This window comes from Simochromis diagramma, unplaced genomic scaffold (assembly GCF_900408965.1).
Source record: "Simochromis diagramma unplaced genomic scaffold, fSimDia1.1 OVJJ01000304.1, whole genome shotgun sequence".
In the NCBI taxonomy this organism is placed as follows: domain Eukaryota; kingdom Metazoa; phylum Chordata; class Actinopteri; order Cichliformes; family Cichlidae; genus Simochromis; species Simochromis diagramma.
Window position 1 is genome coordinate 14272480 of NW_024387030.1, and position 22900 is coordinate 14295379.

General features: G+C 41.8%; 2 protein-coding genes across 5 annotated transcripts; one reads left to right on the forward strand and one right to left on the reverse strand.

The window, feature by feature from the left end:
- Nucleotides 1–40: 40 nt before the first annotated feature.
- LOC120739833 (autophagy-related protein 2 homolog B-like) lies at nt 41–16866 on the reverse strand. 3 transcript variants are annotated; one of them, XM_040041743.1, is made up of 43 exons: nt 16753–16866; nt 15934–16340; nt 15653–15815; nt 15364–15516; nt 15172–15274; nt 14831–14993; nt 14571–14750; nt 14356–14452; nt 14091–14255; nt 13824–13975; nt 13534–13645; nt 13081–13324; nt 12830–12992; nt 12587–12679; nt 12289–12477; nt 11811–12084; nt 11614–11722; nt 11337–11538; nt 9793–9935; nt 9405–9562; nt 9126–9301; nt 8583–8733; nt 8201–8403; nt 6151–6231; nt 5912–6018; nt 5730–5822; nt 5578–5648; nt 5421–5497; nt 5169–5339; nt 4955–5087; nt 4679–4875; nt 4316–4542; nt 4116–4233; nt 3835–4026; nt 3652–3753; nt 3488–3566; nt 3198–3408; nt 3042–3111; nt 2875–2957; nt 2653–2774; nt 1307–1461; nt 1047–1196; nt 41–966 (listed from the first exon to the last, which is right to left on the reverse strand). In XM_040041743.1, the coding sequence occupies exons 2-43, from the start codon at nt 16093–16095 to the stop codon at nt 736–738; spliced, it is 6225 nt and encodes a 2074-aa protein (XP_039897677.1). In that variant the 5' UTR covers nt 16096–16340; nt 16753–16866; the 3' UTR covers nt 41–735. The 3 variants fall into 3 exon arrangements, with proteins under 3 accessions (XP_039897677.1, XP_039897676.1, XP_039897675.1); XM_040041742.1 differs by having other exon boundaries at nt 16646–16803; XM_040041741.1 differs by lacking the exon at nt 16753–16866 and adding an exon at nt 16589–16747.
- Nucleotides 16867–17186: 320 nt separating this feature from the next.
- On the forward strand, nt 17187–22900 carry LOC120739837 (gsk3b interacting protein). Of its 2 annotated transcripts, none has more exons than XM_040041751.1 (3): nt 17187–17300; nt 21448–21693; nt 21793–22900. In XM_040041751.1, the coding sequence occupies exons 2-3, from the start codon at nt 21451–21453 to the stop codon at nt 21949–21951; spliced, it is 402 nt and encodes a 133-aa protein (XP_039897685.1). In that variant the 5' UTR covers nt 17187–17300; nt 21448–21450; the 3' UTR covers nt 21952–22900. The 2 variants fall into 2 exon arrangements, with proteins under 2 accessions (XP_039897685.1, XP_039897684.1); XM_040041750.1 differs by lacking the exon at nt 17187–17300 and adding an exon at nt 17404–17597.

A 22900-nucleotide genomic window follows, 5' to 3' on the forward strand; every position in this document is an offset into this window, starting at 1 on the left:
TAAGAATAAAGCAGTTTTTAAATTTAAACCGCAGCTTCCTTTTTTTAAACAGCAGCTTTTGTGAAAATTATGCAACACTAAAATTGTGAAAGCTTAGAACAAGTCTGGATAATCGTCCGATCTCTCACTTGTTACGCTTCGACTCAGTTAAAAGTGCAGATTACAGAGCTTTACAAAGATGCAACACATTCAGTTTCTACATTTGTTCTCTCATATTTGCACGAAATGCTGCTCATTAGGAATATTTACAGTAAATAACAAGGCCCACATACAGTACATCTTATATAAATTAAGGGTCATTACACCTAGAATATTAGTGTTTGCTGACACAAAGTAGGATAAGAGAACGCAACCACACAATCTGTAAACAGCTGTTTGAAAATGAAGCAGATGAAAGGACCTATTCCTTCATTCTTAAGCCTTTACATTTGTATGGGCTACCCTACAACATAGCATCATACACAATAACATTATAAGTGCTGCTCAAACTCACCCTTCTTCATCCATTTGATTACACGCATACAGTTGAACAATGCTGATGACCATGAAGGCACTGTGAGGCATGTGATAAGCTGACACAAGCTAAAAATCACAGTAGCTCAAACTGCCACAGGATGAACACCATTTTATTTACACCGGCACTCACTGTCCACCTTTTGCCTTCTTCAAAAGCACACCTATTAAGCTGTAGCTGCTGCACAGTCATTGTTTCAGTTTTCCATAAGGCAATGACACTTACTCGTCGCCCTGCCTCCATTTTTGCGACTCCTCCTGACGTGCATCGGGGTGAATCTGGTTTCTCATCCCACCCAAGACATTTGAAGTCGCCTCAGTGGCCATAATGAGTGGCTTGACTACTGCAGGTGGAAGCTGGCGGAGAACTCCACCGACTGCCCCAGTCATACCACGCTGCTCGTGCTCCCGGGTGGCTGTGTCGTAGATGGTTAGTGCAGTGTCTGTGATCCCCTGTGGGAACATTTTGCAGTCCTTAAAACATCTTTTCTTTCACAGAACTGAAGGTTTTCCTATTTGTTTTTTTTTTTTACCTCTTTCACCACAGTGTAGGCTTTGGCTACACCTTCTCTGAGGTCGACAGGCTGATGAGCCAGTCCATAATGGGAGATCCGTTTTACCCTCTTTGTGTCCCTCTCATCAGGCACTGGAGACACCATGTCATACGCTGTCTCAGCGGCTGCCTAAATACAGAAAAAAAAATTATAACAGACAACAATTAATAGATTTTTCTACGTGCTTTACAGAAGGAAATGCATGCACATATTTTATTAGCAGCAGTGGACCAGTTTACCTGAATAGTCCGCACCATCCTGTTTGTGAGCTCCAGGGCAGCCATAGCTGTAGAGGTTCCAAAGGAAGCCGTGCCGCGCTGAAATCCACGGACTATCCGGCCATCCTTCCTGTACTGTTCAATCGGGAGCCAGACCAAATCCCTGAGTCCGTGAACTGAATATGAAAAAAAACAAAACAACATTGACAGAGGAGTAAAGCAACTGAAAGTCAAAAGCTGGACCTCAGCTCTCATATTGGAAAAGACTTTCACAGCAGTTTCTGTTCCAGATAGTTTTTTATTAAAGAAAAAGAAAGTGATTAAGGCTGATTCTGAAATGTCAGCAACAATAAAGAAAATTTTGTCAAACAAGGAAATGTTGACTCAAGGAACTTTTCAGAAATTAGAAAGTTGTTGGGCCAAGCACCAGGCAACTCCTTTACAAGTCAATTAAAATGAGAGAACAACAAAAATCAGACTAGTACAGTCTGAACGTAAGATAACGGACAGTTCACTGACAAGTTAAACAAATCTTATTCTTTCATATTAGACAAAGTATAATAATAAAGTGTAATAAAGATGTGCTAAGGTTATAGGTGTCAGTGCTACAGTCCACAGCTAATCCATTCAGTTCAGTTCTACACTGTGTTAATAATTGCGCAACAGGAGCAATGCTTCGACTGCTAATGGGAGAGTGAGGCAATGTATAGGAAGTTAACATCCGAGCTTCAGCAGCTTGGAGACGCTTCTCTTTAGCTACAGCAGCAGCTTTCATTCGCGCATTTCCTGCAGTTTGAACCATTGTCGATATCCAAGGTGTCAGATCAGAACTACAAAAAGTTGGACCTGTGCATTCTTAAATTTCATTTATTGCTGGCATCTGCAATACAACTGATACACATCAGTTTATTCTGCTGCAAGTAGCTAACACGAGCACTGCTTAGCTTACATGTTAATGTTTATAGACCTGAGCAGATTATGGTTACACACTGCTCAGCTTATTCATCAGTGTGAGCTTACAAGGCCTGCTAATAACTGTTTATTGTCTAGATAAGAACACTGCAAATCCACACTTGTTCACAGAGCTGTCACTTGTGTTCCTTTTCACTGTGCTTGTTTATATCCACTCACGGGAAAGAGTGTGTAATGTTGCTGAGGTATAACTGACAGTTGATGTGCACTGTACATTAACATAATTGCATAATTGGATTAAATAACTAGTATTTCATGTCTTGATTAACAAGAGAAGCAGCATTTAATCATGTAGCACATCCCAACTGGCCAACAAGAACAAGGTACAGCAACAGCCCTGTTCTTAACAAATACAGTAAACCATCTGAGATGATCCCTTGAACTGTTACACTTACCCAGTTTTACCAGAGTATGAATAGGTGCCACACCACTCAGCAGTCCTTGAAGCTGGTTTGTCTTTATGTCATTTAACCACTCATTTATTGCATAGGAAAAGAGCTTATCCACACCTAATAATCTGAAACACAAACAAGTATTACTTTAATACGGATCACTGTGTGCGAATTATGTTTTTGCTAATTTATTGTCTCATGAGATGCATTTTGCGGTATACTTACCCCTGCCTGTAGCACAACTGCCTCAGTTTGAGCTCTGAACAATTCAGCTGTGTCAGCCCGAAAATGATCCCTGCAAATGTTCCCTGGAACGAGGTACTCGTAAAAATCATTCATGAAGCACTCATAACATAACGTGGAGTTAATCAAGTCCTCTCTTAGACAGTTACCTGGTCCATAGACACGTGTTTCCCATGGTAGTCCAGGCGAATGGGAACCTCAGAAGTAAATCGAAACTCCCTGTTAAGATGACAAGGGGTTGCTGAACACAAACAAGCAGTTTGGAAAGTTTAACGGCTTAGTGGTCAATAAAAATAACCTCCAACCTAAAGAAGATGGGTTGGTCTGTGAAGGGAGAAGCAGAGGCTTCACTGTCATTTGCGTCTTCCCTGCCGGATGTAGAGAAACCGTTTTGGCTCAGTCGTCTCTGTGCAGGCACCGAGATGATTGGGGCTGGATCCTGGCTCCCACCAGCGTGCTTGGAGAAGCTGCAAGAGATCTCTGGGGCAGCCGCTTTCTTTGTGGTAACACAAACCGCTAAAACAGACAAAACGTTAAAGATGCATGAGATAAAAGTAGGATTCATGATAATTATACAGTTTTCTGGCAATCTTACCTTCTTGAATAGGTGGTGAGAAAAACTCAACTTCAGCAGCAAGACTTGTAAAGAAGTCTCTCAAGAAGAACAGTGCATCCTTCAAATAAAGAAGAAGCTATCACTTAAAAGATAATGCTCATTGTTTGCCAGGGTTAGAGAAATAATTTGTACCCAACTCTCACCTGATCAATATTGAGGCGAAGAGGCATTAGAGTGACCCGTAAACAGCACTCTGGGGGAGCCTGGCCTGACTCAGGACACATGTGCATCGCCTTGACTGTCAACTAAGACAAAAAGCGCACACACACACGGTTACGACAGGACAAAACTTACCACGATTACAACGAGTATGGTGCTTTCCTCACCATGTTAGAATGGGCTTTTCGGGGCATTTCCTTGCTAGAGTACAAGTAGAGGAACTTGTTCATCTGGGAGGTAGCTAGTCTGTCTCGAATCTCCAAGTCCTGCACAGAGAACACCTGCCGGGACACTGGCTGGTCCACTGCTGGACGCGACACCGCTGAGATCTGGGGGTACACCTCGTGCTGGAATCTCACCTGAAGAAGCAGTAAAAGAAAAGCTGAAGAAACCCCAAATGGCATTTCACAAAATAATGAACATTTATTTCTGCACAGCATAACTTTACCTTGCTGAGTTGAATCTCCATCAGGACATCAGGATTCCTTCCCTTTCCACCACCAACCCGCCCTGAAGCCTTCGCTTGTCTCACTGGAGTTTGAGATGGGGAGCTATGAGGTGTAGATCTGCAAGACAGAGTAAAGACCAGAGTTAAGTAAATATGTCTTCCTTTTAACAAATGTAAAGAGAACCCAGTTTATGACTCACCCCCGGCTTCTAGCAGGAGAAACTATGGAGCTCACACTCCCAAAGTCTTTTCCACCATAAAGATGCCAGATGACAGAGATCTCCTTAATGAGGTAGCGAACCTCTGGGATGGGAAAGTTGGCTCCACGGCTGGAATCACTTCCATCCAGAGGCTGACTGAAGTGATCGTCTTTGACTTCTACTGGCTCCGAGGATAGCTGCTTCACCACCGGCTCCTGATCTCGATCCTGAACACACATTTTTCTTACAGTCAGGCATAAACAGGTTTTGTAAAAACAGTCGATCACTATGCTATGTAGCCTCTTCAAGTTAAGGCTACACAAAAATATGTAGCCTTAACTTGAAGAATGAGTACGTCCCAACCTCTCCTCTGGAGCTCGGAGTTTCCAATATACAAAAGTCGTCAGTCTCTTGGGCCAGATTAGGGGCTGGTGTGATGAGAGGAGAAGGAAGCATGGGGTACGGGGGGCTTAAATCTTGGCAATTCCCACTTTCATCTGGGAACAGGAACAGGTCTGAGCGAGGTGGTTCTTGGTCTTGAATCTGCTCCTCAGGTGTGCCTGCAGTGGTGTGAAATTCATAAAGTAAAGCCTCCTCATGGGTGAAACACTTTTTTACCTCACTGAGCGAAGTATTTACCGTTCTGCTGCGGCCCTGGTACAGGCTGCCCATCAGTCTCTTCCATAGCGTCACTCATGAGATCCTGTAACATCTGCTGCTCAGTCTCAGCGAGGAGCGAAGTCTGAGATGGTGGTCGGCTAGAAGCCTCCATCTGTCCAAAAATACACTCAGAATAAACTTGCGCATATGGTAAAGTTTGACAATTATGCTTTAACTGAGTGACACTGCTGACCTTGCTTTTTTGTGTAGTGCTGCTGTGCTTGGTCTCTGGTTCAGCTGGGGGCAGCAAGTCTCCATAGCTGGCTACATACTGTATGAGGTTCATGAGGGCAGCACAGGAGTCCGAACAGGTTCTGATATGGATCACATCACTGGAGCAGCGCAGCTCGAATCTGGGCTCCGACTATCACCCAAGAGACAGCGAAAATAAGTGTTTGTACAAGCCTGCTTTTTAAAAATGGGAATATGAATAATTAACACTTACCAATTTTCCATCTACTCCAGGTTTGACTGCTGTTATCCTCAGCTCTAAGGTTCCCATGTCTACCACTTGGACATAATCTGTGACAAAAAGAAAAAGTCAAAATTTGTCAAAGCTTCATGTAAAGTCGCATTCAACACCGTTTCTGAAGTCAACTTACCACGAGCTAGATTTACAGAGACAGCATTACTTTTATCTGAGAGGAACAGAGCAGCTTCGTCCAAAATGATCCTGGAAACAACATATTTTACTAAATAATGTAACCTCCACACATTTTTGTATTTCAGAAGAAATCCAGTTGCTTTTTCACACCTAAGTGTTGATGAGGAGTTGTCTAGAGAGACGCTACTGGAGATGCTGAATGTTTCCACAACCAGCAACGATCTGAGTGGCAAGTACAGGGGTCTGCAAAAAACAAAATAAAATCAAGCGTCACATAAGAACACACTCGGATAATAAAACCAGCCACCATTTAGTGTTTTGTTCTACTTCACCTGTAGTCCAGAGAGCAGCTCCATAGGTGCAAATGTAGTGTGGTGACAGACGTAGGAGGAGCGTAACCCAACACGGGTTCATCAGAAACATTCAGAAAGTCAACAATCTGTTGTAGACAAATCATCAGTAAGATTATGAATACCTGATGTTATTGCACATTTCTTCTGTGCTTTGTAAACACATCATATGAAGGTCAAATAAAGCTTATATGACAGCAGCCTAAGGCAGTTTGTTTTACCTGGTCATACCAGCCCAAGCTGGGAGGGACCACTCTGTGCTGGAGTGTAGCACCTCTCACCCCAACAGCAACCAGAAACTCCTGCATGACGGAAAATTAGAAAGGAGGGAGGGGAAAAAAGAAAAAGGACATCACAGCGAGCACATTACTTCTTAAATTACGTGGAATTTTTTAAATTTGCATACAAACATACAGCGGCTTGCAAAAGTATTTGGCCCCCGTGAACTTTCCCACATTTTGTCACATTACAGCCACAAACATGAATCAATGTTATTGGACTTCCAGGTGAAAGACCAACACAAAGTGGTGCACACGTGAGAAGTGGAACGAAAATCATACATGATTCCAAACATGTTTTACAAATAAATAACTGCAAAGTGGGGTGTGGTAATTATTCAGCCCTGAGTCAATACTTTGTAGAACCACCTTTTGCTGCAGTTCCAGCTGCCAGTCTTTTAGGGTCTGTCTCTACCAGCTTTGCACATCTACAGACTGAAATCTTTGCACATTCTTCTTTGTAAAACAGCTCCAGCTCAGTCAGATTAGATGGACAGCGTTTGTCAACAGCAGTTTTCAGATCTTGCCACAGATTCTGGATTGGATTTAGATCTGGACTTTGACTGGGCCGTTCTAACACATGGATGTGTTTGTTTTAAACCATCCCATTGTTGCCCTGGCTTTATGTTCAGGGTCGCTGTCCTGCTGGAAGCTGAACCTCCGCCCCAGTCTCAAGTCTTTTGCAGACTCCAAGAGGTTTTCTTCCAAGATTGCCCTGTATTTGGCTCCATCCATCTTCCCATCAACTCTGACCAGCTTCCCTGTCCCTGCTGAAGAGAAGCCCCCCCAGAGCATGATGCTGCCACCACCATATCTGACAGTGGGGATGGTGTGTTCAGAGTGATGTGCAGTGTTAGTTTTCCACACATAGCGTTTTGCATTTTGGTCTCATCTGACCAGAGCAGCTTCTTCCACATATTTGCTGTGTCCCCACATGGCTTGTGGCAAACTGCAAGCGGGACTTCTTATGGTTTCCTGTTAACAATGGCTTTCTTCTTGCCACTCTTCCATAAAGACCAACTTTGTGCAGTGCACGACTAATAGTTGTCCTGTGGACAGATTCCCCCACCTGAGCTGTAGATCTCTGCAGCTCGTCCAGAGTCACCATGGGCCTCTTGGCTGCATTTCTGATCTCTCCTTGTTGGGCCTGTGAGTTTAGGTGGACGACCTTGTCTTGGTAGGTTTACAGTTGTGCCATACTCCTTCCATTTCTGAATGATGGCTTGAACAGAGCTCCGTGGGATGTTCAAGGCTTGGGAAATCTTTTTGTAGCCTAAGCCTGCTTTAAATTTCTCAGTAACTTTATCCCTGACCTGTCTGCTGTGTTCTTTGGACTTCATGGTGTTGTTGCTCCCAATGTTCTCTTAGACAATCTCTGAGGCGTCACAGAGCAGCTGTATTTGTACTGACATTACACACAGTAATCACTCTATTTATTCATTAGCACTCATCAGGCAACGTCTATGGGCAACTGACTGCACTCAGACCAAAGGGGGCTGAATAATTACGCACACCCCACTTTGCAGTTATTTATTTGTAACAAATTTTTAGAATCATGTATGATTTTCGTTCCACTTTTCACATGTGCACCACTTTGTATTGGTCTTGTGGCTGTAATGTGACAAAATGTGGAAAAGTTCAAGGGGGCCCAATACTTTTGCAAGCCACTGTATACACACAGCCACATAAGTGGACTTATTTAATAAGCAACACATAACAAAACAACATTTCTCTTCCACAGTAAGGGTTTAAAAATGTAATAACCACCAATAATGAAACATGGCGATTTCTCAATTTTGACTGGGAAGTAGATCCAAAACTCATGGACAATATGAGTGCAGAATAAAGCCTGCCAGCCTTTAAAAACAACTCAAACATAAGTACTTTATGTACAGAATGTGACACTTGAGTCTGTAGTGGACTTGCTGAAGTGGTTCACAACAAATCTGTGAAATACACACACACAGTCCTCTAACTGTTTTGAGTATCTGACCTTGATGTTGCGTTCTGCATTCTGTGACGAGATTTTGACAGCGACAGAAACCATGCTGCGAGCTTCTAAACCGATACCCTCCGAAGGCGTTGACAATTTTTCTGAAGATGTTTCTGACTGGTAGATGGTTGGCTCTAGCCAATGAGGATGTGTCCTGCATGGCAATTTGATGTCTGAGACAGAAGTGCCTCCATCTATGAGTCCTGGGGATAATAACAGATTGAGTCATCAGTGAAAACGCATACAGTCGTGCCATTAGTACAGTTCTAGACCGTTACCTATACTTTTATATATTTTTAGGTCCCATTATCACCACATATCACTCATAACATCATAAGACTAAGACAATAGTGATATTACACACAAACAGGAAGCAGCTTACCTTGGTGATACATGCAGATGCTGCTGGTGTGAAAGCAGATGTAGTGCTGATCTTTAAAGCCTTCATACTGAGTGACGCTGAACAAAACGGCATTTTTCACCTCCAGCCAGAACTCGCCATGTTTGTTTTTCAGTGTGGTTTTATCCTCCTTCTGTAAAAACAACAAACTCAACTCCAATGTCCACATAACAAGCTATCCACAAATTTCATTGGTTTTTTTGGTGCACTTTTTTTTTTTTTTTTCCCCAGGCAGAACAAGGGTGACCACTAGAAGTGCAACACAGGGGAGATTAAGTCTGGTCAAGTCGCTGCAGATATTGAGGACTACCACAGCAGCAACCTGTCCATGCTGTCTTTAGTGAAAGACACAATGGGAGGGGCCCAGCTGGCTGGTTAGCAGCAACTGAACTTTTAAAGCTGGAGTGAGGGGACTGTCCACTTTTAAATCAGTGATGGATGTTGTCGATAAAATAAAACTGACGTCAAATATATTTGGCCAGCAAGCCAAAGTAAAGCCTGCGTGTGGAAAATACTGAAGGTTACCTTGGCATTAGCATGAAGACATATAAGGCCATGATTGACACTAAGATTGACAGAGAAAAGGCTCTGGGAGTTCTTGCTGTGGGCTTTGGGCTTCTTCTTCTTTCGAGATCTGAAGCCCAGGTCAGCGGCAGGCGAGTAATAGTGCATGTTCTCCTCCTCTGATCCACTGGTCTCCTCTGCAAAGACAACAAAACACCCATTTATGAGCAGATAAGCTGTAGTTTAAACATGACATCATAAGTGACTAAAGAATTAGGTGAAAACACTGTTCTGTCGCACCCTCAGGACCAGTGGAGCGGAACTGGCTAAAGCTGTCCTTGGAGTAAGTGTTGATCAACTGACTGGCAACAGAGAGCCCAACTCCATATGGCATGTTCTCTACAGTCTCCACTGGGGATGGAGCAGTGGGCTCCCACAGCAGAAGGTCATTGTTTATCCTAAAATATTTAGAATATGGATAAGAATTATTAAATGCATAGAGAAGAATATGCAGCTGAAAAAGTTTTCCCCTGATATGACAGTAGCTGGTGAACCTCAGGTCCAGTAATAAGCAATGTTAACTGGCTGTTAAAGATGTGTGTTGTAGATAAATTAGTTAAATTAAAGATAAATAAATAAATAAATAAGAGGCAATGAAGTTGCTCTGGGTGAACGCCAAGTGACCTACCTGTTGTGTAGTTTTTCATAAAATGCCTTGCTGGGGAGTGTTAGCTGCACATTAGGGAAACACAACTCAAGGATGAACCGGGAGTTATTCATCGTTTTTTCCTGGAACACCGTCATCTCACCGACATCACCAGGAATGACCATCTGGAATTACAAGATTATAATAGTAAATGTAAACAACTCTGTCACCACCCGTTTTGTCAGCAGGTTAGGTACGCAAAGCAGAGCTATTGTACACCTTTGCATAAAGATGCACCTGCCACACATGTAAATATATTACCAAATATCCTCGCTTCCCAATGCAAATAAATCAACCTGTACATTTTGCTCCAGCTTTGGACCAATGCCATTAACAAAATAGCAACACCTTTCAATTGACAAAGAAAACTGGAAAAGTATTTAAAACAAAACACATGAAGGACTCTGGACATCAAATGTATCTTCCAATAGTATTTTTTCAGTGTATTAATGCCTACATCACTTACTGCCTTTGGAGAAGCAACTTTGTGGATTAGAAGTAAATGTAATGAAATACAGTGCCTGACTGGTGAAGGTGATGAGAGTGACACAGTGAGACAGAATGGAGAAAAACAGCAAAAGATTTGCATGTAAAAGATGAGGGAGGGGGGCGAGAAGCACAGAAGGTACGCTACTGGAGCTTCAACAGTGAACATTCAAAACTTTAGCTGTGGGGGAAAGAGTGGTGATGCTGTGATTTCATATTACATGTAAGATGATCACTCGGAGAGAAAGTTAGGCAAGATATACACGTTTACTGTAGCTGTGTCATAAGAATAGATTTAAAGCAACAGATCTAAAACTCATAATTTAGCATTGCAATAACATGCACAGCAGCAAAACATCACTTTGAGCATCTTTCTTGCAACTATAGTGATACAGACCTATAGTGATAGTTCAAATTAAACATTAGTGAATTATTCCAAAACTACCTTGTTGAACGTTATTCCCTGTTGCTCAAGTCTGGCAATTCTTTCAAGGAAACATCAAAAAGCAGCACAAAAATTTGGCCTCACATGCAAGTGTGTGTGTGTGTGTGTGTGTGTGTGTGTGTGTGTGTGTGTGTGTGTGTGTGTGTATATATACACACATATATCTGTGACTAATGACTGTGGAAACTCTGATACAATGTTCCACAATCTATGAATACACAATGGGTTTTCCCACTGGTTACAGCTCGTCTGATATAATTGAGTCTTTCCAGCATACACACGTGTCACAAGCTTTCAGTTTCCACATTACATTAAACTGAATCAGATTAGGAATGTCCTCCAGATAACATGCGTGTCAAACAAATATCTGGAGATATAAATCTTAAAGACAGATGTGAGCTGAGAAACGTTCAGCTTTCTGCAGAAGCGTCAGAAAGCAGCCGTTTAGTGTGAGGTTGTCTGGTAATTATTCACTGTAGTTTTCAGGTGCAGGGGCTACAATGCAGATTTGAGATGCTACAGTATGAACAGTTAAAATCACAGAGACAGTCGTGTCAAGAATAGGTTAACTGGACATTGTTGACCCATAACCTACCTCTTCATTCTCATACATAACCCTACGTGAAGAAAAGGGTGATGGCTCTGGCTTCCCAAAGTCACATACATCCTTCAGTGAATGAGCAGCCCCTTCCTCCTCCTCCTCTTCTTCAAGAGAATGGTCCTCAGCCCCCTCATCTTCAGCTGTCACACGCTCAAGGATGGAGTGGACTGCAGTTGGGTTCATCTTGAGCACAACCCTGCCCAGAAAAATGTAGTATTACTGACACTGCTAAACAAAGAGATATGTATACTGGTTGGTTATGTGATCTTACCTTGGCCAATCAAATTTTACACTTTCAGATGTTGTCATGTCTCCATCCATCGTGTGTGACACTCTGAGGAACCGGGCAGCTGTTTGATCGTCCTCTTCCTGGAACCTCCCTGTGCAAACGGGTAAAAGTAAAAACAATTAAAGTCCAAGTCAACAGACAATTAAATCTTCAGAGGAGCTTTTGAAATCTTGACACACCAGTGAGTTCCTTAAAAGTGAGCTCCATTTTGGTTTGGTCAGGTGAATTGCCACCCATGAATTCGGTTTTCAATTCCAGCTCTTCCAGCTCCAAGTACAGCGTTTCTTTCTGTAGGGACTTCTTGAACCAAGGGCCCCTCTCTTGATCTGAACGCAGATCAGGGATGGGGAAGCGCACAGCAATGCCCAGCACTGGTGCATTAATTGTCAGTGACACATGACAGTTGGCAGGAGTATGGCTGTCATCAAGGAAAACCTCTGTAAAAGCCTTGTGCTGTGAAATTTATGAAGAAAGCCAAAGATGTAGATTAGATGACTTTCATATATGCCAAGTACAAAGAAATGTGAATTTTCTATGTATTGACTTACTGTTTGTTTGTTTTTTTTGTAGGAGAAAAGCAGTTTGTGCCTACACTAAAACCTCAATGTCAGAACATATACACAAAAAGCATAGGCTTACATGATGGACCACACTTACCAAGCTGACATGTTTATTGTAAGATGTATACATGTGGGAGGCCATCGCCTCTGTGGTTGCTAGTTTCTGAGGCTGCAGTAGTGAGTTTAGGCGGTCTACAATACTGATGTCCAGCTCAGAGTGCACAGGACCCAGCTCCACCTGGATCTCAGCTTTCCTGGGAATGGTGCTGAGACGCACCTGGCCGCCCTGCACAGCGAGGCAAAGGGTTAGAAGTAGAGGCCAGACACATTGTGGAGGAACGGCATTTGATTGTTAGAGTGTTGTGGTTTCATATTGAGCTAACGGATGCAGTTACCTGAGGACCTCTGCGCTCAGCCTGTTTGTAAAGCAGGTGAAGGCAGGTGGTAAGCGGCGCATCAGCACTGGCTTTGGTGTCAAATGTCAGCAGCTGAGGTGTGAGAGAAAAACTAAAGTGAAACACTAATGTCAAGACAGCTGCACCTTTCAAGTGTTCTGTATAAATACATATACGCAGTGTTCAAACATCCAAAGCGTTATGCAGTGAGAGATGTACGAAGCTTAGGCTTGAAGGTCTCACCTCAGTATATTGAACTCCTTTTTGCGAGCCACCAATAACAGCCTCAGAGGTGAACAGACACTCTAGAAACTCCATCTGGTTCAGGGTAATGTCAGTGCTAAAAGTCCTTAAGTTGGATCCCTGCCAGTGATCATAGTTTAACTTCAGACCCTGGCCTACAAATCTGCAAACATAAGGTGATTCAGGTGATCTGATTCATTCACATGCTCATTCCTTCAGAATACAGGAATTAGTTAAAATTAGAAGTGCACCTGAGGTGGTCATGAGGACAAGCCTGATTAAACACCGTCCGAGACTGAAGGAAAGCGGCTGGCTCAAGCTGTCCTGGGCCCACCATGCTGAAGAAGTGTGCAGCCATGGGGCCAAGAGGACTGGGAGCAGCATGTGGTGGCGGCAGCGGGTCAATGTGGAGGACTGAGACAGCCAAACTGCCCAGTGTCAACCTCAGCACTAACTCTGGCCTTGACTCATCACTGTGGGTTTTGGACGAATGGGCTGAAACACAAACAGCAAATAATGTCCAGCTACAACCATGTACATGAACACAAAGGGGGAACTGATCTTGGGAATATTTCAGCATAAGTCTTTTGATTGAACATAACCTGTTCAACAACTGCTGAAACTGTTTGTTTCACACACTGGATAAACTGAGGGTGAGTGCATAATATATGTTTATGTATCTATTAATTTACTGTAGTGCTTACAAGTTTGCCTCAACAGTTTCTGAGGCAGGTGCGAATCCCGTGACTGGAGGGGAGTTTCACAAGTCTGCTTCTCTCTTTGTCGTGGTACGTCCATATATTCGTCCCACAGAGCCTACAAAACGCAGATGAAAATGAAACACTACTATTCAAAATATTTATTTGTATAACTCATTTTTCCTGTATGAGATCACTAACTACTGAGTTTCCAGACCATTCAGAGTCCTTAATCTCACCTGATTTAAACCATATTGAACGTTTCTGTAAGCATGATCACACAAATGAAGGCTTACTGTTGCATTTCCAGAGGGAGATTCTCCTGGTGAGGCAGAGTAGTTACTGGTGAGTGACAAGTCCAAATCAACAGTGGGTGGTTCACCCAGAGGAGGCAGGGATGACAAGCTATGAGACATGTCCATGTCAGCCATGGAGAAAAACACGTCGTCTACATTAGCAAAACAAAAAAGATAAAAAAAACAGAAAAATATTCATCAGAAGAGCTAATCAATCACCAAAATCAAAGAAAATGTAGACATTACAGGATGGTGCTTCAACTCAACCTCGACTCGACACAGTTCTGGTTGTTTGGCTTTCAAAGAGGTCAGGATCTGCTCCTGGGACGGCAGTATCCTTCTTTAGGCACCGGTTCAGTTCCATATGGAGGCGATACTCATCCTCCTGCTGTATTGGGCGATTTTTCCTATCCTTAGTCCATTCCTGTGCACCTTAAATGAAGAGTTAGAAATACACTTACATTCACAATTTCTAAATAACCCCGTAAGACCCCATCTGGTCCCAAAGTTCTCGAAAGAGAGTGGTTCTCACCTCCACCAGAGAAGGCTCCAAATAAGTCCAAAAGAAGGTGAACTTGCCGTGGGGAAAGCAGAATAATCAGTGTATCGATCTGTCCAACAACATCCAGCTGAGAAGAAAAGTTGGCAAAATTTTGTGAATATTACCCCAAAAGTCTGATACTGGATAAACAACATGGGAAATTGTTTTCCTCGTAAATCTTTGTGATTCAAAAATAGATAATTTACCTTTGCACCAGGCATCGCTAGGTTATTTTTGAGAGTGAGGGACAACTCAATTTTGCCACAGAGGCTGCCAACCTGCACAGGTTCAAAAGGCGCTGAAGAGGATACAGGCTCTGTGAACTGGGGATGCGGCTCGCATATTATTTTTGGATTCCAGCTAGGTGAGAGTTTTGGCTCAGTTTCCTGCAAAATACAGAAAGACTTGATTAAAAAGGCCACATGCATATATACAAGTCTTACAATGTGAAATTTGCTACACTAACCGATGGAGTAGGTGACGATTTACAAGCAGCGCGAGACGCATCAGAGAACTCGTCCCAGAATACAGTAATTCCCTCCATCTGCACGTTTTTATGTGCAAACGTGGTTGGCTGATGCACATTGACACTTGAACTCTCCTCACCTGTTTCATCGCAGTACACAATCCTGAAGAGAGACGGTATTTGTCAGGGGAGATCAAGTATTAAAATACAAACTTCTCACTAAACATCAGCACCAGTACCTCCCCATGCTCAATGTGTTCAAATCTTTGACCATATATACCAATTTGAAGTATATTATCTTATTGTGGAAACTGAGGTGCCACTGACTGTCAAAAACTTACTTGTTGATTCGAATCTCAAGAGCGATTCCAGTTTTAGAATTTTCTGGAATGTGTTCGACTCTAAAAACACTGTCCAAAAATGTCACTTTGACTCTTCGCAGAACTGTGAGAGAAGAAATTTAAAAGACATTGCTTTACACAGTATTTGTGAGGTAAACCTGTTGAATGCCAAAAAACACAGAAGCAATTTACCTGTTTCTATCGTCTCTGCAAACTTCTCCAGTCCTTCAAATGGCTGGAAGCTCTCTCCCATATCATCGGTTAGTTTCTGGCTCAGGCATTCTTTAGCAAGCTGCATGCTGCTTGTCATGAAACTGGACCAGTACATGGGTTCAACGCCAGATGCTGGAAGTATAACCAGCAGTGATTACCTTATTTGTCTACTCATATGTATAAAATAAAACTGTTTACTTTTACTAATTTTAAGCTTTTTCTCAGGTGTTGTAGAGGGACAAATATATATATGTATATATATCCTTACCCACTCTTGGTCTTGGTCTGAGAACCATCTCCAAACCCTTGATTTCTAGGGCACAGTTCTCCTGCAGCAGTGCTGCCCAAGGGACTGTCAGAGAGATGGTCTGGATGAACCCTGTGATTACCTCAAAAGGAGCATCTGCAGTCTCCAGTAGCTCATTGAGTGACTGAGGAACAAAATAAAACAAAAAAAAAAAAAAACAAACATTAGAGGACCTCTTGGTTTATTTAACTGATAATTTAATCTGGCGTATTTTCAGCAACACACACATGCACTACACATACCCATGTATCCAGTGGAACCTGTGCAAGAGACCCAGTGCCTTGATAAAGGTCTAGACTGAGTTGATCCAGACTAAGCTTCTCCTGCAGAAAGTTGCCCAGGTACCGATGCAGGAGGTACCTGCAGGCCCGCTTTTTAATGGACTCAGAAAAAGGCCAAGGCATCTTAACTTCAGCAGGTGAACAACACACAGGTAGTGTAAGGCGCCCTGATGCTCAGCACGTGCAATCCTACAGCTGCTTCAACAGCTACAAATTAGTCAGTGACGTTACAGCTGTGTCATCCCGTTGACCCGTCGAGAAAGCGTGACCTCAAACATCCTTCATCACCCCCAATCTGGTACACTTGGGAGGATGTGATGACACTCGGAGATGTGTATGGGGATTGGTCCGACTCCAGTTTGCTACGCCTGCAGGAAAAACATGCAAATGGTGCCACCCCCCTGTGTAATTTGACACTTGACACAACAAGTGACTTAACATAAAATACTCGAAAACAGCAAGTTAAATTAATGCTAATGCTTTAGTTTAAGGTAGTTTTAAATTGCTTGCTAGCAGCAATGAGCGTTGTAATGTAGTGCAATCTAGACTGTCGATTTTTTTTTTTGTTTAAGCGTACGCTGACCCCGTTTAAAGCCGGTGCAGGCCTTGGAAATACCTGTCAGCATGTCACAAACTTGATGGCACACATTTACCCATGGCTATATTAACCTACACAAAGCTGTCACGCAACGGCAGGAACTGCGCTTTTATTGTCGGCAAGACAAAGGCAAGTCATTGAGCTAACTAGCCGGCTAGCGAATATGACGTTAGCTAGCTTACCACCTCTGTGGGAAGAGTGAGGCAGCATTAGCATTGCCGGCTAACGTCAAGCTTGGCATTTAGCATGGGTGCTAACCCTAAAACCCAACACTAACTAAAGATATCTACCCTCACACGTCAGATGCAAACTGACCAAAGCGCTGCTTAAATACACACTGATTCTATAAGCAGTCACGCGTGGGATAATTAAAAAAAAGTTGAGGATATTAGTAGAGCTGTTAAGTTACCTTCTGACTGAGTTGTTTACAAACACTTTCATGACTCCGCACCAACTACACGCTCCGGGGTGGGATTAGGCAGTGATGTCATAACATGGCGGAGCTGTGTAGTCCACCGGGCACTTAGTGGGCCAAGGTTTAATATACTTTAACATAAATATAATACGCTGAAAAAAGAAAGATAGCGTCGGTCTATGTGCTTTTATCCGGCTGTGAATAAATTAGACTAACAAAAGATAGCAGCTTAACGTGAGGTGGCGCTGATTGGACTGTCCTGCCCACGGAGAGCTGGAAGCTTCCACAAGCCGGAAGAACACCGCTTGCGAGGAGGTGAGAAAAATAAACGCACTTTAGTTAGAAATGATTTTTTTTTTCGTGATCTGAGTAAACCCATCAGTTATGATCTAAGCTAGAACTCGCTGTATAATTTTAAAGAAAGTGGCAGAAGTATGGTATGGCGGGCAGTGGTTCAGTTACGAGTTTCCCCCAAAATGTAGCAACTGTTAGCTGTTTAAATTAGCCACAGCTGATCGGACTTTATTTATAATAGCTGCTTTAAATTCGCACACTTATTCATTACCACTGACTATGATGTTTGTTTGTGGACAGAGCACAGCTAGCAATAAGGTAAGGTTACTCACAGTCCTCGAGATGTCGCTGTTACATTGCTTTTATTACTACAATCAAATACCACACACTGTGGTGCAACAGTAATTATCAGATAATGGAAAGTAGAACCCTTTATAATGGCTATATAACAGGACAAGATGCTGATGGTGCACGTTTTGTTTTATTTTTTTGCTTTTATGTTGGTGCTTTCGCTTTAAACAGTGACTTATTTTTAATGTGCAATGCTGTGCAAAAGAATAGAATAGATCTTTATTGTAACTGTTACAATAACAATGAAACACAGTTTGGCATGTCTCCGTTGGCAGTATGTAGATTTTCATTCAGATTCTTTTCATTCAGAGTTTTCTGTGTTTCTCTAAAGTTTTCTTGAGCAACAGTTTTCCAGGCTTTCTAAAGGTCTTTGTGGTGCATGCATACTGTCATTCCTTGCTGCTGGCCTTTGTTCCGACCAATACAATTTCTGAAGTAAGCAGTTTTCGAGTATGTCTCATGACCACCACTTAAATTTCTAAGTTCCTTGTATTTGATCATTTCTATGTTATGCTATTTTTTACATTTATTATATTACAGTAGTGTGCAAGAGTCGTGTGTCACCTTCATTTTCTCATATTTTGATTCCAAGGAGACAGACCTTCTTCCTTTTTTAAAGTGGTCTTGAACAAAAAATCTTCAGTCTGCAGGCAGATTTTTCTTTTGACACTTGGCTGCTCTTCCTTCCTTTCTTTCTTTCTTTACTAAACCATTTCACACTGACTCTGAAATCATTCAACCATAAAAATGCACATAATTCAAGGTATGAACTAACTAAAGAGCAGACATAACTGGCTGCACGTAACAAATGACTTGGCAAAGAACCAATTTTAAATTGTATCTTGAGGCTCTTTGCTGCTAGCAGTCTGTCAGGAAAACACATAGTCATCAGAAATTGTCTCAGTGGAAGTGTGGCTGTCGAGAGGCCATTCTTAAGGAAGGCAAACAGGGAAAACTGCTGAGGTATGATAGTTTAAATCAGAGAAGGACAGCAGTGAGTATCTACAGCCATCTGTGAAACACTGTGGAGGCTCTGTCATGGTTTGGGGGGTGCATTTCAGCCAGTGGTGTTGTGGATCTTGTCAAAATACATGAAATTATGAACACAGAAAAGTACTTACAGATTTTGGTCTACTAGCTTTTTAACAGATTCATTTTTTAGCATGGCAGTGATCCCAAACACACTGCCAATGAAGTAAAAGCGTACCTGAATAGAAAAACATACGATTACAAGACTGTCAGTGAAGGATTGGCCTCCCCAGAGAGGAGCTCAACATAATTGAAGCATTTTGGGATCATCTTGACAGAGAGTAGAACAAAAGGCAGCCAACATAGAGAGAAAAGCTTTAAATGCCCTTTAAGAAGCCTGTTCTACTACTTAAAGAAATTACAAAAAAATATTGACTTTCAAACTTGTTTTCACCTTATATACTGCATTTCCATGTGTCTTTGCACATGTTTCAATTAATCACTCCACCTTCCCATTTTTCTGGCAAACTGTTGAAAAATGAGGAGTGGCTGTAGACATCTGTAGACATTTTTTTTTTATAAGCAAATAGGACTATACACTCATTTGTTTGTACACAATTAGAATTTATTCCAATAATTTTTGATCACTAGCATTTTTACTACCTCAGTGGTTTGGTGGATAAACCTTATAATCTAAGGTTTATAAGATATTTTGCCAAAAACCTAGTCTTAAAACATTTTGGTTAGCAGAAAACTAAAAAACTGTACTCTTCCTGGTTCAAGAATGGTATTTAATGTCCATTATTCTACTTTCTCATCCCATAAAAATCATTCTCTGTGTTTTTAACATCGAAGGTATGGATTAGGTCAAGGCTGCTTTCCATACAGGCATCAAGCCAACCGTGTGAATGATGAAAAACCAGTTAGGAACCACGAGACAGCAAGATATGCAGGAAAAAAAGCTCCTAATGTTATGCAGCTTGACGTAAACGTGGTGTGACAAAACCGAACTTGCGCAACAAATACCTGTTGCCACGGAGCAAGTCGAACACGTGATACGTTGAGTAGTTTTTACTGATTCGTATGGTACGGTTTCAGCTTTCAGTCAAATTTGAAAATTAAAATAAAAGCCTGTAAAAGTTTGTAAATCTGTCCAGTTGAGCACTGGGAAACACTGACACCACCATCAATCAAAATTTGCTGTTTTGTGTTGCCGGGAGCAACACAACCATTCTTGTGTCGAGGGAGTGTTTTAAAGTTCCCTCAGCTGACAACAGATTGAGAAATCCCCTTCAGATACGTGTCAGGTGCAATGTTTTCCTTCTCAGAGGAGCTGTATTGAACTCTGGAAGTGAAGCGAACATTTAAAATTGTCCAGTGGTTGCTCCAAAAAATACAGGTTTAACCTTTAGTCACACAGTCAGCTCCTACAGGATGCTAAGTATTCAAAATAGTCTACTTTGCATTTTTTTTTTAAACAAACACGTCAGATCCTCATGTTTCACTTCTGCTTTAGACGTGGTGAGATACACTGTCACAGGAAGATCAGATGTGACACACACAGATGTGTTTTTGTCTGTAGCCCTGGTGACCTGTCCGGGGTGTAACCTGCCTCTCACCCTATGCAGGGACATGCCCCAGTCCCATTGTGACCCTGAGTTGGATAAGTAGAAGAAAATGGGTGGATGGTCAGCTTTGTGTTTCCTAAAAAAGTCTTAAAGTCTAAAACCAACCAAACTGAATTTTAAGACTAGGCATCTCTTAACCTTTTAACATCCACCAGCTCATGATCAGGCTTGGCTTTGGTTTAGTTATATCCTGTATAAAGAGGTTGTTTTTCTTTAGAACTTAATTTTTTATTAACACCTAAGCAGCTTGTACAGATTCCACCAATGACAGACTGTTTTTAATAATCAGATAAAGACACAAAAACTGGGGGCCAAAGCACAGAGACGGATACGTGAAATGAAGGTTGCATGCTAACAGCTAAACACAGATTTGGCACATACTGGCTTCATTGTTTAAATATCATAGAAATATGGCTCTATCATTAGATAAATAAATCTTTCTAGGATCTTAAGGTTATTTTTTTATCAGATAGATTCCCCATATGGTATGTTGGCAGATCTAGTTTTAACTTTATAATCATGATGTGTTTAATTGCTGCTGTCAAAAATAATCATAACAGACGTTTACTAGCTAATCCTTCAAAACCTGCTGGAATTCACCTGAGCAATGCAAACTTTGTCCCTTTTACAACATTTTTGGTGAACTATGTATCTAATTTTGGACGTGACCAGTGAGTCCCAGTTTGTGTACCTCATTTACTTCAGAAGATATTTCGGATACTTTGGGCGTTTTGACTTCTCTCCGTGAGTTTGAGTTTATGCTTCACTGCATATTTCATCCCATTTATGTGACTGGAATTTTTGTTTATAAATTAGCATCCCGTTTCCTTTTTTAAAGCCTTTTTTTCCTTTGTTCATTATGATTGTTTAGTTTTTTTTCTTTTTTTTAAATTAAACTAATCTGGTATTTTGAAATGCAAAAGAGATCCTCACGGGTCAAAATCTTGAATTATTATCTTATTTGTTCGATTAGCACTTTGGTTAGCAGTTTAGGTTAGTAAAGGCCCTTAAGATATTCAATTCACAATGATATCAAATGATTAATTCTAGAATTCTGATTTTATTTAATGTCTTTTTTTTAAATTTCTTTTTGTTAGCATAGTCTGAAACTAATTAATCTTCTCAAAAATCTTGAATGTAACCTCTAAAAACCACCATTTTTCAATTTTTATGCCCATCACACTTGAATCAACCAATGCTGTTGTTTTAACGTGTTATAGGGGATGGAGGTAGACTGCCAGGCTGAGGAGTCCATGGTCTCTGCTTTTGATGAAGAGTCTGTTGAGCTCGGTGACGTCAAGGACATGAGACTAGAGGCTGAAGCAGTGGTCAACGACGTCCTCTTTGCTGTGTCTGAAATGCACGTGTCACAAAGTCTCAACAGCGCGTCCGACGTGGCCTACATAAATGTGGAAACAAGAGAGGGAAACCGTTACTGTCTGGAGCTCACTGAGGCTGGGCTGAGGGTGAGACGATGCAGTGACACGTTACCCACGTGCGTTCACTTTTAAGACTCCAAACCGTGCAGAGGTTTTACAGTAAATCACTGATTTCTTCCCAAACAGGTGGTGGGCTACGCATTCGATCAAGTGGACGAGAATTTGACGACTCAGTATCACGAGACTGTTTACTCGCTCCTAGACACGCTCAGTCCGGGTTACAGAGAAGCCTTTGGGAATGCTTTGCTCCAGCGGCTGGAGAGGCTGAAGCAAAACGGACAATGAAAAGGACCAAGATGCTGCATACATTGTACACGTGACACGGGGGTTGATGATGACGGCAATGTTTGAGTATGAGCCAACACTAAGTTTGTTCATATACTTTATCCGGTTATGTGATATCCAACTGCTTAGCTCCCATACAATAAGGGATACCCAACTACGACTGCTTTTGTTCTAAGTTTCATGCCATTGAATTACTTCATGTTATTTCCTTAGGTTTAGTGGCTGGTATGGGCTGGCTGTATAGGGCTCTGTGGCGATAGTGTTGTTGACTTTACTGTGGAAAGACTGCAGCTTTTGTGTTTTCAAAAAATTTGTAACGCCACACATTGTTTAAGAATTCTGCAAAGTTTGTGGTCCTTTGAAATGTCAAGAGAGAGAAGCAGCGAGCTACGTTAATACTGGTCCTGTTTACCCCCCGTGCCCTGCTTGCACTAAACCTGTGACCTGATGCTCAGATATGCTCAACTAGCTTTTATTCAGCTGTGAAAGTGCTGAAACTGTTTTTGTTCCAAGCATATACTGCCTTAATCTCATTTTCCATATATATGTATCTAACTAGGTCAGGGACAGCACTTATTTTAACAGCTCTAACTACATTGTAATTTGAGTATCTACTAACTCATCAAGTTGTGTTTTATTATTCTACTTTGGGGGGTTTTCTTGCATACTGCACAATTCATTGCATTTCAGACTTAGCTGTAAAAGTGAAAGGCTTGAAGATATTTCGATGTTCAAACCTTTTGGTCTTTTTATCAAACTGCACAGCCTGTGTTAACGCTCAGCGAGGATTTCCAGAGCTGCTTTAAAACGCTGGTTTTCTCTGCATGTGACCTGGTTAAACTTCTTCATCAGTATTATCAAATCTACAGACTCTTTACATCTGTGCATTCATACTGTCATTCCTTGCTTCTGGCCTTTGTTCAGATCAATAAAATTTCTGAAGTATGCA